Source organism: Phoca vitulina, unplaced genomic scaffold (assembly GCF_004348235.1).
Source record: "Phoca vitulina isolate PV1807 unplaced genomic scaffold, GSC_HSeal_1.0 scaffold35, whole genome shotgun sequence".
In the NCBI taxonomy this organism is placed as follows: Eukaryota; Metazoa; Chordata; class Mammalia; order Carnivora; family Phocidae; genus Phoca; species Phoca vitulina.
This window is the reverse complement of record NW_022589738.1, coordinates 13,629,945-13,644,508: the sequence shown is the minus strand read 5'-3', so window position 1 is coordinate 13,644,508 and position 14,564 is coordinate 13,629,945. Positions and strand designations below refer to the sequence as shown.

The 14,564-nt window shown below is 40.4% G+C and overlaps 1 protein-coding gene across 2 annotated transcripts in view; it reads left to right on the top strand.

Moving 5' to 3' along the window:
- Window positions 1-14,564, top strand: part of MED14 (mediator complex subunit 14) — a 70,737-nt gene that overhangs the window by 45,388 nt on the left and 10,785 nt on the right. For both annotated transcript variants that reach the window (XM_032426565.1, XM_032426564.1), the window contains exons 17-24: window positions 2,347-2,507; window positions 2,598-2,744; window positions 3,401-3,492; window positions 4,447-4,599; window positions 4,918-5,187; window positions 8,528-8,668; window positions 10,220-10,331; window positions 12,898-13,029. In XM_032426565.1, the coding sequence (XP_032282456.1) occupies window positions 2,347-2,507; window positions 2,598-2,744; window positions 3,401-3,492; window positions 4,447-4,599; window positions 4,918-5,187; window positions 8,528-8,668; window positions 10,220-10,331; window positions 12,898-13,029 (1,208 nt within the window). The remainder of the gene's footprint in view (window positions 1-2,346; window positions 2,508-2,597; window positions 2,745-3,400; window positions 3,493-4,446; window positions 4,600-4,917; window positions 5,188-8,527; window positions 8,669-10,219; window positions 10,332-12,897; window positions 13,030-14,564) is intronic.

The window sequence follows — 14,564 nt, the reverse complement described above, 5'->3', positions numbered from 1 at the left end:
AATTACAGGAGAAACATCAGTCAGGAATAGCTGTTTAGATCAAAAACCTTTTTTGGACTGCTAGAAATTTTCAGATAAGGTTAAGCCATTGTCCAGGAAACATCTTCCTCAGTTCTTCATTTTTTGGTGACTCTAACAGTATTTTGCCGTATCTTGAGTTTGTAACAGTTTTGTTTCAAAAGTTTCCTTTTGGGGAACTATCTATTTTTCTCCTCACATGGGGGACGATTAAAGTTAGAATTGTCGTTTATTTACCTTAAAAGCAAGTAAATAGTTTACAGGTTCCTTGAAGCTGAGCCAATTACTTGTGTATCGCAGATGAAGAAGGTGACATAGAATGCACTGTTAGGGTCATGCTGTCCCTCAGAGCATAAATTGAAAGGAGTCTTACTCTTTACTTGAAGACATACTGGCTTCTCTGGGTTCATTTTCTAACCAGATGGATTTCACGAAACACCTATTTATGTGAAAGGAAGATAATGTATGCATTTATATTTTTTAAACCAAGATTTAAAAATCGATCTGAATTGGCTGCTTTATAACTCCTGTGGGTTGGGGTTATGTTTTCAGGGATAAGGATAAGCAAAAGTCTTCAGTATACCTACGGAATTGACAAGCATATATGCAATGTATGTGATTTCTGTAATTTACCACAAATAATATTGGACAAAATCTTTCTGGTTGTGAGTGATAAAAATTATGTAGTATGAAAGATTAACTTTTTTTTAAAAAAAAGATTTTATTTATTTGATAGAGAGGGAGCACAGGAGCAGGGGGAGGGGCAGAGGGGAAACAGACTCCTGGCTGAGCAGGGAGCCCTACTCTGGGCTCATCCCAGGACCCCGGGATCATGACCTGAGCCTGAGCCGAAGGCAGATGCTTAACTGACTGAGCCACCCAGGTGCCCCAAAGATTAACTTTTGAAATGTTGGGAAAAAAAAAAAAACACGCTATACATTTAAGAGGAGCTGTGGTGGAATTTTTAATTAATTGACAAAATTTTAGTACTATGTTGATTTTCTTTTTATGCAACCTATGTAGCTGTTTTCTCCCCTACAGATTTTTTTTTATAATCTGCAATCTCTGTCTCTCTTTTGCCCTCTTAAATTGTTTATTCTAGGCAAGTGGTTCTTGACCCCAGGGCGATTTTGCCCTCTAGGGGGACATTGGGCAATGTTTGGAGATTTTTTTGGTGATCATTAACTGAGAAGAGGGGGTGGGAGATACTACTGGCATCTGGTAGGGAGAGGCCAAGGCTACACAACAGAGAATTACCCAGCCTCAAATGTCAGTATTGCTGATGTTGAGAAACCCTATTCTAGGTGTTTCTGAATAAGAGGCCTGAATCAAGATTCCATATTTCCAATTTTTGTTAGACTTAGATATAGGTAATCATTATACCAAGTCTGAGAATTAACCCACCATCCCTAGGAGTTAAAGGATAATGTGTAATTAAAAAATATATTGTCTCATTATTTCATCTGTTACTGAAAAAAACAGTGAAAATATATTACTTCATAATGTTTTATGACAAGATAGTCCATAAAGCTGCAAGAAGAAAATGGATAGGTAGGTATTTTACGACACCAAAGCTAATACATTCCTCTCCTATATGTGACATATTTAAGTGAAAATATGTTAAATGAGTTAATACATGCAAAGCTTTATCACATGAGTGTTACCTCTACTGGAGAGGGGGGTAGAGATAACAAACCTGGCATTTTATCTTGGCATCAGTGAGACTTGGTTTTACCACAAAGGGAACTAACATACACGAATACCTATTATATTAGCTGCCATGAACACTTCACGTACGGTGTGTCATGTTTCAAAATCAGTGACCCATAAGGTAATTATCTCCATTGTGTAGTTGGGAAACTGAAATTCAGAGAGGTTAATGTGGCTGGGTCAGAATTAGAATGCAGGTCCCTGATCCAAAGCCTGTGTTCTTTCCACTGTATCATTCTGTTCTCAAGGGTGGTTTTACACCTTAGCTTTTCCTTGAGGATGTTCTAGGTAGATTTCATAGAAAGCCAGTATCTTTGATTTTCACTCTGAAGAATCATAGTGTTTCTAATGATAGGAATAAGGATGAAGACAGACACACTTCGTTAAAACACTCAGACAAACACTTGGTTAAAGCAAGAGGTCCTAATCTGTGTTGATGTGAGTAGAAGTGGGTTCAGTGCTATGAATTGCTATGAATCGCTTCTTTTGCAGAAGGCACCTAGTAATGGAGCTTGAACTGAAGCACTAACGTGATACCCCGAATGTTGTTGTGTAGATTGTACTCTTGTCTTTCTGTGATGCAAAGTACACTTCATATGCTCTGTCTTTCATTGCCAGAATTCCTCCCTGTAAGGGTGTGAATGAGGAAACCCAGAAGGCTCTGGACCGCTCTCTCCTCGATTGCACTTTCCGATTGCAAGGTAGAAATAACCGCACGTGGGTGGCGGAGTTAGTGTTTGCGAATTGTCCACTTAATGGCACTTCTACTAGGGAGCAAGGTGAGCTGCTTCACACATTTTGTCTTTGCGTATTTTGGGGCTTTTCTTTTTAGTATTGATAGCTATTAATCCTCTTTTTTAATCCTGTAGGGCCATCGCGGCATGTTTATCTGACATATGAAAACCTGTTGTCTGAACCTGTTGGTGGTAGAAAAGTGGTTGAAATGTTCCTTAATGACTGGAATAGCATTGCACGATTATATGAGTGTGTGTTGGAATTTGCACGTTCTCTACCAGGTACATGTGATAATCTTCCTTTTGGGGGGGTACCCCCCTTTTCTTAACTGAAAAAGTAAAACATCGTAAAAAAATTTTTTTTCAAAAGAATATCTAATGAAAAATAAGTTTCCCTTCTACCTCAGGCTTTTGCCCAGAGACAACCACTGTTAAGTTTCTTATGTATCCAGAAATTTTTTACTCCCGAGCTCTACCATATTATAGTAACAGGGAGTATTTATTGAGTCTACTATGCACCATACAGTGTAACAGTTTGCTTTTGTTAACCCATTTAATCCTCACAGTCACCCTGTGAACTAGTTGAGTTATTCCTCATTTCACAAATGAAGAAAACAAGTCGCAGAGACTGCGGAACTTGCTGAAGGTCGCACAGCTAGTAAAGGGTAGAGCTGGAATTGGAACCGCCCCACTGCTGTGCTGTACTGCTTCAGTACTCTGCCCCTGCCCTGGACCCCTTCTGTAGAAATGGACATGGAAGCCCACTGTCTATGCCATCGCTTTCCTTTTTTTATTTTTAATTTTTTTAACAAAATTATGTATCTAGAGATCCTTCCAGCTAGGCATGTGATACTGCCCAGATGCCCTCTTCTCCAAATATGTGTTTTAAAGTTTTGCATGTATCATCTTAATCTCTTTTTTGCTTCCTTTCTCTTTAGACATACCTGCTCATCTAAATATTTTCTCAGAAGTCCGTGTTTATAATTACCGAAAACTTATCTTGTGTTATGGAACCACCAAGGGAAGCTCAGTAAGTCTATGAACTAATTAAAACTGAAATTCCTCTCATAAATCCTTTAAAAATGAAGAATTCAGAAGTTATGCAAACTGCCTTGAACTAATTGAGGACTCAAGTAAAAATTAGGGTTAAAATGGTAAATTTTAAATACTTTGATGCTATATAGTAGACTAGTATACTAGAATGCTTAACTCTTTAAAATTGAAAGTGAAAATTATGCCCTCTTTGATGGGATATATAATCTTGATGAGTTTTGGACCAGGTAATGTACTTTTGGTGTTTGTATTTTTTTTTCTTTACAGATTTCAAATCTGGTTAGCAACATGATTACTATAATGAAGATTATGAATGGTTTTGAACAATACTGTACGTTTATGCTTTTGGTCATGTGATTATTAACGTTGTTTGATCCTGTCCCAATCTTGAAGGCATTCCCCGTAATCTCTGTTTCCTCATTTTCTTCCCACTCCGTATGTAAAGTCCTAGAAATTTAGTATAAAAATTCAGCCAGCTGGCTTCTTTCTGGACTCTTCCACGTCAAGTAATATCAGAAATTGAGTGTTTAAAATCTATAAATTGAAAGCATCTGTGTGAGAAGTGGCTTCCTTTCCCTTTATGACAGTGCTCATGTAGAGGGTGACTTTTCTTCAGTCCTAGATAAAAATGAAAAATAAGAAACACCAATGATCATTTTCAAATAAAGTTTAATCCAGATTTTTTCTCTAGCACCTTCTCTTTCTGTTTTATTTGGTGGAAGTGGACTAATACACACCTACTTCGCGAATGTACTGGTCCATAGGGACGGCACTTCTGGAGTTTATTATAGAGTCCAGTCTTCTGACTGGCTTTCCAAAAAGACCTCATGTTGATCTTTGGCATTTTGCCTTATTGGTTAAACATTGTTTTTTCTTTTACTTGAATCTGTTTCTTTCTCAGTTTCTGAAACATGTAATCTCTTTGATTTAGATTAGCATCCAGTGGAATTCCATACATCAAAAATTTCACATTTCTTTGGGCACTGTTGGCCCAAACTCAGGTTGCAGTAACTGTCACAATACCATTCTCCATCAGCTTCAGGAAATGTTCAACAAAACACCAAATGTGGTTCAGTTATTACAGGTAATTAAGTTTATTTTCTGTGTAAAAATATGACTCCGTCAGTGTTAGTGGCTCATGTAAAACTAAAAATCATGTGGGATTAACTTGTCTTCAGTGACTAGGGTGCATGTTTTATCTTTTATGTCTCGCACTCTTCTTGGAGAATTTTTTTGATTCAAAGTGGATGCAGTGATGTAGTTTGCATTCTTTTCAAGGGAAAGGTACATGGAATATGCCAGGAAGACCTTGGCTCATTTATGACTGTTAGACATGGAAGATTCTGAGACTTCAGCATTTGTACAGAAACCGGCTGGCTCTCACTGTGTGTGTTCCTTTTAGGTACTCTTTGATACTCAGGCTCCATTAAATGCCATCAACAAACTCCCCACTGTGCCGATGTTGGGCTTGACCCAGAGAACCAACACTGCTTACCAGTGCTTCTCCATCCTGCCACAGTCGTCCACCCACATCAGACTGGCCTTTAGGAACATGTACTGCATCGACATTTACTGCCGGAGCCGAGGCGTGGTGGCGATCCGGGATGGTGCCTATAGTCTTTTTGATAATAGCAAGTTAGTGGAAGGTTTTTATCCTGCACCCGGACTAAAGGTAACCGACTTTAGTATTCTAGCATAAATAAACATAAATGTCTCTAAAACAATTCCTTTAAAAGGGGGAAATAATGGGGAAAAGCAACAAATTCCTGTTTAATAAGCAGCTGTGTTAGTTTATCACCTCCGCAGCGTCCTTCCAAAGGAACAGGAAGTTCTTATAAAGCGCTGTGCCTACATGTATGAGATGATAAAATCTCCTTTCCTTGTAATGCATATGGTGAATGATACCGAAGAGAGTCCTGTTTGCTAGTTGGAACTTTAAGGAACTTCAGCAATGTCTTTCTCATCGATTATTGAGAAAGTTTGATTCATCAGTTCAACCATGAAGTTTTTTTAAAATGTAGGGTCCTGGGCCACAATCCCTGCAGATTCTTGTATAATAGCTCAATTGTATGTGCTTATAGTTTAGAGTCAAATAGTTCCAAAGGCTTGTTTTGAAAATTAGTTGCTTGCAACCCAGTCTTGCCCTTTTCCTGCTCTGTTTTCAACTCTTAGGTGGTGATTCTCTTGGTATTTACATCCTTATCTCTAAATAACATGCTTACATTGCTGTTTGTGGACTTCTTAGTTGAGGGCATTATCTGATCCTCACAATGGAAGATGAGGGTTTAATTCTGTTTCAATTCCTATATGCCTCTTCATCCTCCCAGGCTGCTCCCAGTATACCTTTTTTCTTTCCTTCTATCCTTGCAGTATGGTTAGGCAGCAATTTTGATCAGATGATTTTTCGGTATTCTCAATATTATAAATATGTAAACACTATACACCAAGCTTACTATAATTACTTTTCCTTTCTTGTTCAACATTTTATTTTTCTGGGAGTTATTAATTTACTTTTTTTGCTTACCTTTTTGTATACTTAACCACTAACTCAACCTTAAAGTCTCTCCCCTGTATATAAACTCTCCCCTCTGTGCGTTCACATATCAGAAACCTCACTGGTTTCATCTTGAAGAAATCTCTTCTACAACCGTCTGACCTCCAATCTGGAATGGCAGTGCCCCATGCCCTTTGCACAGTGTTGATTTAGGAATCTGTAGAAGGATGGGGAAGAGGGAGTGTCCTTGGCTTCTCTCTCGCGTGGCATGCCCTGTGGCGTGGACTGCAGGTCTTTTTCTTGGTTTACTCCATTGTTTTGGTAGAATACCTCTACGTAGTTTCCTGGGAGAAGGTATGTGGGAGATTATTTTGAGACTTTGTGTGCCTAAAAACATCTTTAGTTTACCCTCATCTAATTGAGAGAATGGCTAGGTGTAGAATTCAAGATTACAGTCATTTTCTGTAAGAATTTTGAAGACATTGCTCCATTGTCTTCTAACGTCTATTGTGACTGTTGAGTTGTTCAATCTCGTTCTAGTTCTTGAGCCTTATGTAACTAAGTAGGTTCTTTCACGCTGGAAACTTACATCCTTTGGCTCTGGGAATTTCCTTGTATTATTTCTTGATTCTTCTTTGTTTTCTCTGTTAGCTCTTTCTGGTTACCACTACTATTCTGAGGCTTGGTATCCTGGACTTATCCTCTGATTTTCTTGTCTTTTCTGTTTTTATCTCTTTGTTTCTGGGAGATTTCCTCATTTTTTTCCTTTCAGTCTTTGTATTTTTGATAATTTTTTTGCCATCTTTAAAAAAATTTCCAGGAGCTCTCTTTTGTTTCTAAGTGTTCATTTTATGACATCTTTGTTGTATATGGCTATCTTATCTTCTCTTACCCCTTTTCTTCCTACATAATCTCCATTTCATGCACCTTGCTTTTTTTGGTTTTGATCTCTTTCATGTTAGTGATTTTTAACTCGCAGCTCTTACTAAAAGGTGAGACTTACTGACTGTGGTCTTCATTGCAGCATGATCTGCTTGGGCCATTTCTTAGGGTAACTCCCAGTGTCAGTAGATTGAGGTCTTTTTGTTGGGCTGGTATGAGTACCAAGAGAGGAGTATTCAAGTCTCTGCATAGATGGTGTGCATCTGGCCCCCAATTTTTGGCAAATCAAATAAGAGAAGGAAACTACTATTTTCAGCATTCAGTATGTAAACTTTAATCTTCTTCTTCTTTTTTTTTTTTTTTTAAAGTAATCTCTACACCCAACGTGGGGCTCAAGCTCACAACCCCGAGATCAAGAGTCGCATGCTCTTCTGACTGAACCAGCCAGGTGCCCCATAATCTTCATTTTTAATACGGCATTCCTCTCGATCGATGCTAGAGTCCCCCTAGTCAGAGACCCTCCACCAGAGTGGTAGAAGTCAACCTCACTCAGTGAGAGTGACAGAGGCTCTGGGAGACTTTCAGTGTCTCTTAAAGAGACTTTCGACCAGTCCTATTTTTAATCCCACTTTCATCCCCACTTCCAGAGGTGTCTAGTGCTGCCAGTTCCTACATGTCTTGAGGATCTGGACGGAAATAGCTTTGCTTCTTGGCTTTCCCCAGTGCTAGCTTTAGGATACAACTTCCTCACATTGGATAGTTCACTTACCACTCAGCCATCTGCTCCGCAGCCTCCAGAATTCATTGCTATTTTTTTCTTCTCCCATTCTTTCTGTATTTGTAACTTATTGCTTTAAAAAAATTTTTTTAGGAGTTTCAGTGGGGTATTGGGGAAAGATAAAATGTGTGTTGTGAATCCATCATCTTTTATTAGAAATCAGGCAATGTACTTTTAAAAGCTTTCTAGCGATCCTGGTAAGCTTTTGATCTATGTTTTTGAGGATGGGGAAGGTGGAGAGTATTAAAAGGAAGAGAATGCTTGAGGCACAAACTCTGGTAGCCTTGCTTAATTTTTGATGACCTATCCCATAAAACGAGATTGTCCCACTCTTGGTGGTTCAAGATTTCAGTCACGTAAGATAAAAAGAGGAAAGATGGCTTAGTTTCTGCATTCAGTTTTCCTCTGTCGTATTTTCTAGCTTACAAAATGATGACTCTCACCCAATAGGAAATTTCCCAAGTCACTGAAATTACTTAGATGGCCAACATACAACTTTTCTTTTGTTTCCTGCATTTCTGGTTCAGAAGTTAGTAAGGAAATACTTTGACTTGGTGTGAGGAGGTACCAGGGTGTACTTCTCTCTTCAACTTTGTACTTGCACAATACTTCTTAATGGACAGGATTTTTAACTTAGATTTTGTTTCTGTTGTTGCAGTTAACCAGTTTCCTCAGTTTCCCCCCTTCAAAATTATCAATATATCTTCCAGGTTGTCCTCATAATAGTGGCTGTATACCAAACTTCTATTTTAGAGATGGGTGTAGTATATTTGTTTCTCTTAAAATAGTCTAAATGATTAAAAATATCTTAGTAAAGTTAAGTAAAATAATCTGAATTCTACCTGTTTATATCCATAGACATTCCTGAATATGTTTGTTGACAGCAATCAGGATGCTCGAAGAAGGTCTGTAAACGAGGACGATAATCCCCCTTCTCCCATAGGAGGAGATATGATGGATTCTTTAATCTCACAGCTCCAGCCACCACCCCAGCAACAGGTGATGTCTAGCTGAAATTCCAAATGGTATCGCATTCCCGTCACTTAATGGGTTCTTCAGGTGTCTGAGCGTCTTTATTGAAAGGCAAGGAGGTCCTTGGTGGGCCCAAGGTGTCCAAGAAGTCCATATGAAAAAATAGTGACAGAGGGAGAGAAGGCGGCTTCTAGTGATGGCAAGTGAACAGTACCAGAAGTACCATTAACCTCAGACTCGTGCATTTAAAATGATGTGAGGTGATTAGCCATGCGATCATGAAAGAGTATGATATCAAAACGGCTGGTAAGCACAGAAAGGGTGTTCAATGTCATTTGACATCACAGAAATACAACTTAAAACCACAGTGAGATAATACTCAAAACCCACAAAAACGGCTTTAAGAAGAAAATTGATCATTCTTGGCAACATTTGGTATTAGCAGCAACTGAAACTCATTTACTACTGGAGGGTGCATAAAATGGTATAACAACCGTGCAGTGGTGTTTAGCAGTATTCCAGAGCACTAAATCTGAACATTAGGCATACCTGTGATTTAGTAATTCTACTCTTAGGTATATGTACAACAGAAATGCATCCAAAAAACAACGAGAATGTTCACAGAAACGTTATTTATGTAAAAAGTGTAAACTAACCCAAGTATCAAGCAACAGAATGAGTGAATAAACTGGGTCTATTCCGTATACAGTAGAATACTTTATAGAAATGAAAAAACAAACTACTACATGGTGAATCTCGCTGACGTAATGTTGAACAAAAAAAGCCAGACACTCAGAAGTACATTCAGTATTTATATGAAATGTGAAAACTGGCAAAATCAAGCTTGAGTGACAGAGGTCAGAATAGTGCTTACCTTTGGGGAAGTGGTAAAGCCTTGGAAGGTGGCTGAGGGAGGCCTCCGGGGCACTGGTGGTGTTCTTCAGGGTCTCGATCTCTGTGGCGGTGACATTTGTGAAAATTCATCAGACTGGACATTTTCTAAGATTTGTGTCCTTTACTATATGTGATTTGTACCTCAAATGAAAAACTAGGAAGGATTTCATTGTCCTAGGTTTTTCATTGCTGGAGATGAAGGTAAAGGTGAGGAGAGGTCAGGTTAAACAACCGTATTTCATTGCCTTTAAAAACTCCACCAAGTGTAAGATGCACTACTTTTTATGAATTGCCAGTTAAACTGTGCCATACCAGGAATCGAAAGATACACCTTGACTTCAGAAATACTAAAGGGGTGGGGAGAGACTCTTAGAATCCGGGAAATGGGAGAGAAAAGATACAGATAAATCAGTGATATGGTAGATAAAATAAGCAAAAACATCTTGAGGGATAAAAGCAATGGTATTACAAGGTCAGGAGTTAGTTCTTGCTGTTTTTTAAACATTTTGAAAGTCGGGGAGTTTTTAAAAACTTGTCTTACAGATGTGTATTTTGCACATTTTCACATCTTGTGTTTCCTGTTGGTAACCAGTGAACTGTGTAAAGGTTAACTCTTCAGCCGTATATACTATATACTATACGCACATGGCCCGTTTGACCAACATGTACTTTTTTTCTTTTCAGCCATTTCCCAAACAGCCGGGATCGTCAGGTGCTTATCCCCTTACTTCACCCCCTACATCTTACCACAGCACAGTTAATCAGTCTCCCTCTATGATGCACACACAGTCTCCAGGTAAGATATTACTTACTCTTTTGTTGTGTTCAACTCTGACATCCAGAACATACATGGACACACCCAAGCACCACACATGTAGCCTAGACCTTCAGAGACCACTCCCTTATCTGTGGCTAGGTATCTGCCATTCGTTCCTTATGGCAGGGTTGTGAAAGCTGCGTTCGTGACTCGGGAACATGTTGAAAGGTTTGAATTAAGTGGAGGTTTTGTCACCCAGAGCCAGGCTCATGGCACAGCTCCAAGGAGAGCTGATCACAACACGATCCTGCCCATCACCTGTTTTTGTAGTCATTTTGTAGTTTTGGGGGAACCCAGCCACACCCATTCATGCAATGTCAGGGGCTGCTCTCCTGCTAGGACGACCCCTTACAGAACAAGTTTGCTGAGCCCTGGTATATATGAAAGGTGCTGTGCCCCGCAGAGTGGGCCAGTGCAGAGCCTGCTTATCCAAACAAAATGACTCTGTTGGCAGCCCCATGAAGTGCACTATAAAATTGCTTGAGGATGCCTAATTTTTACTTTTAACTGAACAATTTGCTGGTATCGCTTAAGTTCTTGCCCTGGGCCAGATGCTCCATGGCGCTGGGGATACAGCAGCAAGCCAGATACCAGTCCTGCTCTCAAGCATATCGTCTAGCAAGGAAGACGGGTATCAGATTTCTTGGGTAGATGACCCCTTACCTGCTCAGCAGAGATGGTGGAACCACAGATGAAGATTTGGAAGTTATTGTCATGTCACTGAAGGTCACTGAAGGCTGAGCTGGGTGGGTGAGCTCAGCCCCTGCGGAGTACCGGCAGCTGCTTCCCAGGTGTAGGAGCCTGAGAAGGAGCTGCTTAGGGAGCAAGGAGCAAAACGGGAGATGTGGGCAGAGAACCCAAGGGGCATGTGTTTCTAGGATATGAGTGAGGTTTTATGTAGAAGGAAGTAGAAATAATTATTTTGAAATGATTATAGTAGCAGACAGGTATATAGTGCTTGCTGTGTGCCAAGCCGTGTTCTGAGCACTTTATCCATTTAATCCCCACAGCAAACCCACAGCTGAATATCTAAACATGACACTTAAAGGTTAATCGAGTTGATGAACATACTGCACGTAAGGCACTGCATTAGGTATAGAATGTAGAAAATATGAAATTCTCTTAGTAGTAGAGAAATTGAAACATGTGAAAACTGAGGATAGTGATGGTAATGTAGCAAGTGTCTCTGTGTCACATTTATTCATAGTTTGGGGAGCATGGTTCCCTCTTTCCTGATCCTCAATTGAAACTAGTCCTGTGGCTAAATCCCATCTTTAAGCTCACTGCTCTCAGTTTTTTAATATCTGCCATCTAGACCTCTCCCCTGAACTCAAGTCCTGTGTTTTCCAGCTGTCTGGTCAGCATGCCCTTGTTAGATGGGTAGACAATGGCTGAGCCTCAACTCCTAACACCTGCCCGCCCACCCAGCCCCCGCACCCTGCCCCCAAACTCCGGAAACGGCAGCCCCTTCCTGCCTGCCGCTTGGCCAGAGCTGTTGGAGTCATGCTGGATTCTTCTTTCTCTCACACCCACTTCAGTCAGTCCCAGATACTGTTCCCTCTGTACTGAGAATTTATCCAGACTCTAACCCTCCTCAGCCTCCACCCTCACCCAAGCCATTAACCATCTCTCACTTGGATTATTACTGTTGCCTCTAACTGGTTTCCCTGCCCTTGCCCTGTAGTCTGTTTTTTACACAATGGTTAGGGTGATCCTTCCAGAACAGAAGCTAGTTTATGACTCCTTCACTCCAAACTTTGCAGTGGTTTCCCATCTCATTCAGGGTAAACCCTAAGTCCTTAGAGTGGCCTACGAGTCCCCGTGTGATCTGGGACCCCCACCACCACCTCTCTGTCCTCATCTCCTCCCACTTCCCCGTGGCTCCCACTGATCCAGCCACACTGGCCCCCTCCCTGTTATTTTTGCTGCTGCCTTTGGGGCCTTTGCATTAGCTCTTCTTTTGGCCTGGAATCTCTTACCCCCTGGGTATCTTCACACCTTACCCTTCACTTACCCACATGCCCCCTTCTTAGAGCGGTCTTCTGGGGTTGCTTTATAGAAAGAACAGCACCCACCTCTGCCATTACATGATATTGCCCCCTTTCCTTGCCCTGGTTTTCTCCATAGCACTTACCACTACCTGACATACATTTGTTGTCTTTCTAATTCTACTAGAATAGAAACTCCACAAGGGCAGGAATTTTTGTCTGTCAACTGCTGCATCCCCAGTGCCTACAGCAATGCTTGGCATGAAATTAACATTCATGCCCACTTGCTGAAAGAATGAATGAGCGAACACAAAAGTACACTGGATTTTTTTTTTTTTTTTTAAACTCAGGTCAATATAAGAGCTAGAATTTGGGCCCCATGGAATTGATCTCTCTCTCTTTTTCAGTAACAAAATCATTTCAGATTTTCTCTGTGCTATTTAAGGGAGCTTTACTACTTATTTCTTTAATCCGTAGAGAGAGTCTTTACTTGAGGTCCTTGGCCAGGACATACTATGTGTCCTGCAAGATCATCTGTAATTATTTTCCTTTATTAGGAAATCTGCATGCTGCCAGCTCCCCCAGTGGGGCTCTGAGGGCCCCTTCACCAGCGTCATTTGTTCCAACTCCTCCCCCATCCTCGCATGGAATCTCAATAGGACCAGGGGCCAGTTTTGCTAGTCCACATGGTGAGTCCATACGTGGAAACCGCGATAGCATAAGAATTTGATGTGGAAGTAGTTTTTTGGTAAATAAATTCTTTTCGTATTGCAAAATTAGCACTTTGTTCATTGGGGAAATCGCCAAAGAAAATGAATTTGTCCTCATCCCACCACTCAGAGATCTACCAGTTAGTCCGTCTGCTTTGGACTCTCTCCCCCTCCCCCCTCGCTTCTGCCTTGCTCTTCCCGTCACGCACCCCCTGCTCACCTGCCTGCTCGCCTCTCTGTTGCTCTCCACCTGTCTGCTTGTCTCTCCTCTCCACACCTCCCCCCACAATTGGGACTGTACCATATGTAGTTTTGAGACTTGAATTTTTTAACTCAAAAATTTTATTTTGAATTGGTTCAACTAAAGAATAGAAGTAGTAGCCAGGGGAGTGTTTCGATGCCACCAACCACCCAATTCCTCTTCCCAGAGGCATTCAGTCTTGTTAATTTCTTATGTGTCCTTGCAGAGATGTTGTCTGCATACACAAGCAGATGCCTGTAAGTGTTCTCACCCCTTTTACACATACTTCAGTGCCTTACTTTTTTCATCTATTTTTCCTGAATGCCATGCCAAATCACAACATAACGGACTTCCTCAGTTTTTACAGCTGTGTAGTGTCTGTGGTTTTGTCTACTATTAATATTTGTAGGGACATTTCTATCAGTAAAAACTCTACATCGTCATACTAAATGGCTTCATAGTATTCCCTTGTCTTGACATAACATAATTTAACTGCCCTCCTATTATATGTTTAGAATGTTTCCATTTTTTTTGTTTTAACAACTGAAAATGGTATCATCTCTGCTCACATGATTATTCCCTTAGGTAAGTTCCTAGACATGGAATTGCTGTCTCAAAGGGTTTGAGAAATTCTAAAGCTTTCGAAACATACTGCAAATTGCTCACCTGAAAGGCTGTACCAATTTCCTCTAGCATCAAACAAGAATGCCTATTTTCCTGCATCATTGCGAACGCAGGGTATTACGACTTTCAGAAATCTTGGTCATTTTGATAGGTGAAAAATGGTATCTTTTTGTTTAATGTGCATTTCTTTGATTATTAATGAAGGTAAACCTTTTTTCTCTCATCGGTCTTTGGTATTTATTTTATGCCTGCCTATATGTTCTTGTGTTTTTTCTTACCAATTTATAAGACTTTTAAGTTAGGATCATTTACTCTCTGATATATGGTAAAAGTATTTTCTCAGTATCCTTTGGTTACAGAGGGGTATAAATAATACATTAAAAGTAACTGCGGAATGACATTTAAATATCAAATTGTTCAGGAAGTTGCTGCTTTCTTCTTTTTTTTTTTTTTAAGATTTTATTTATTTGTTTGACTGACAGAGAGAGACACAGTGAGAGAAGGAACACAAGCAGGGGGAGTGGGAGAGGGAGAAGCAAGCTTCCCGCGGAGCAGGGAGCCTGATGCGGGGCTCAATCCCAGGACCCTGGGATCATGACTTGAGCTGAAGGCAGACGATTAACGAATTAGCCACCCAGGCGCCCCTGGA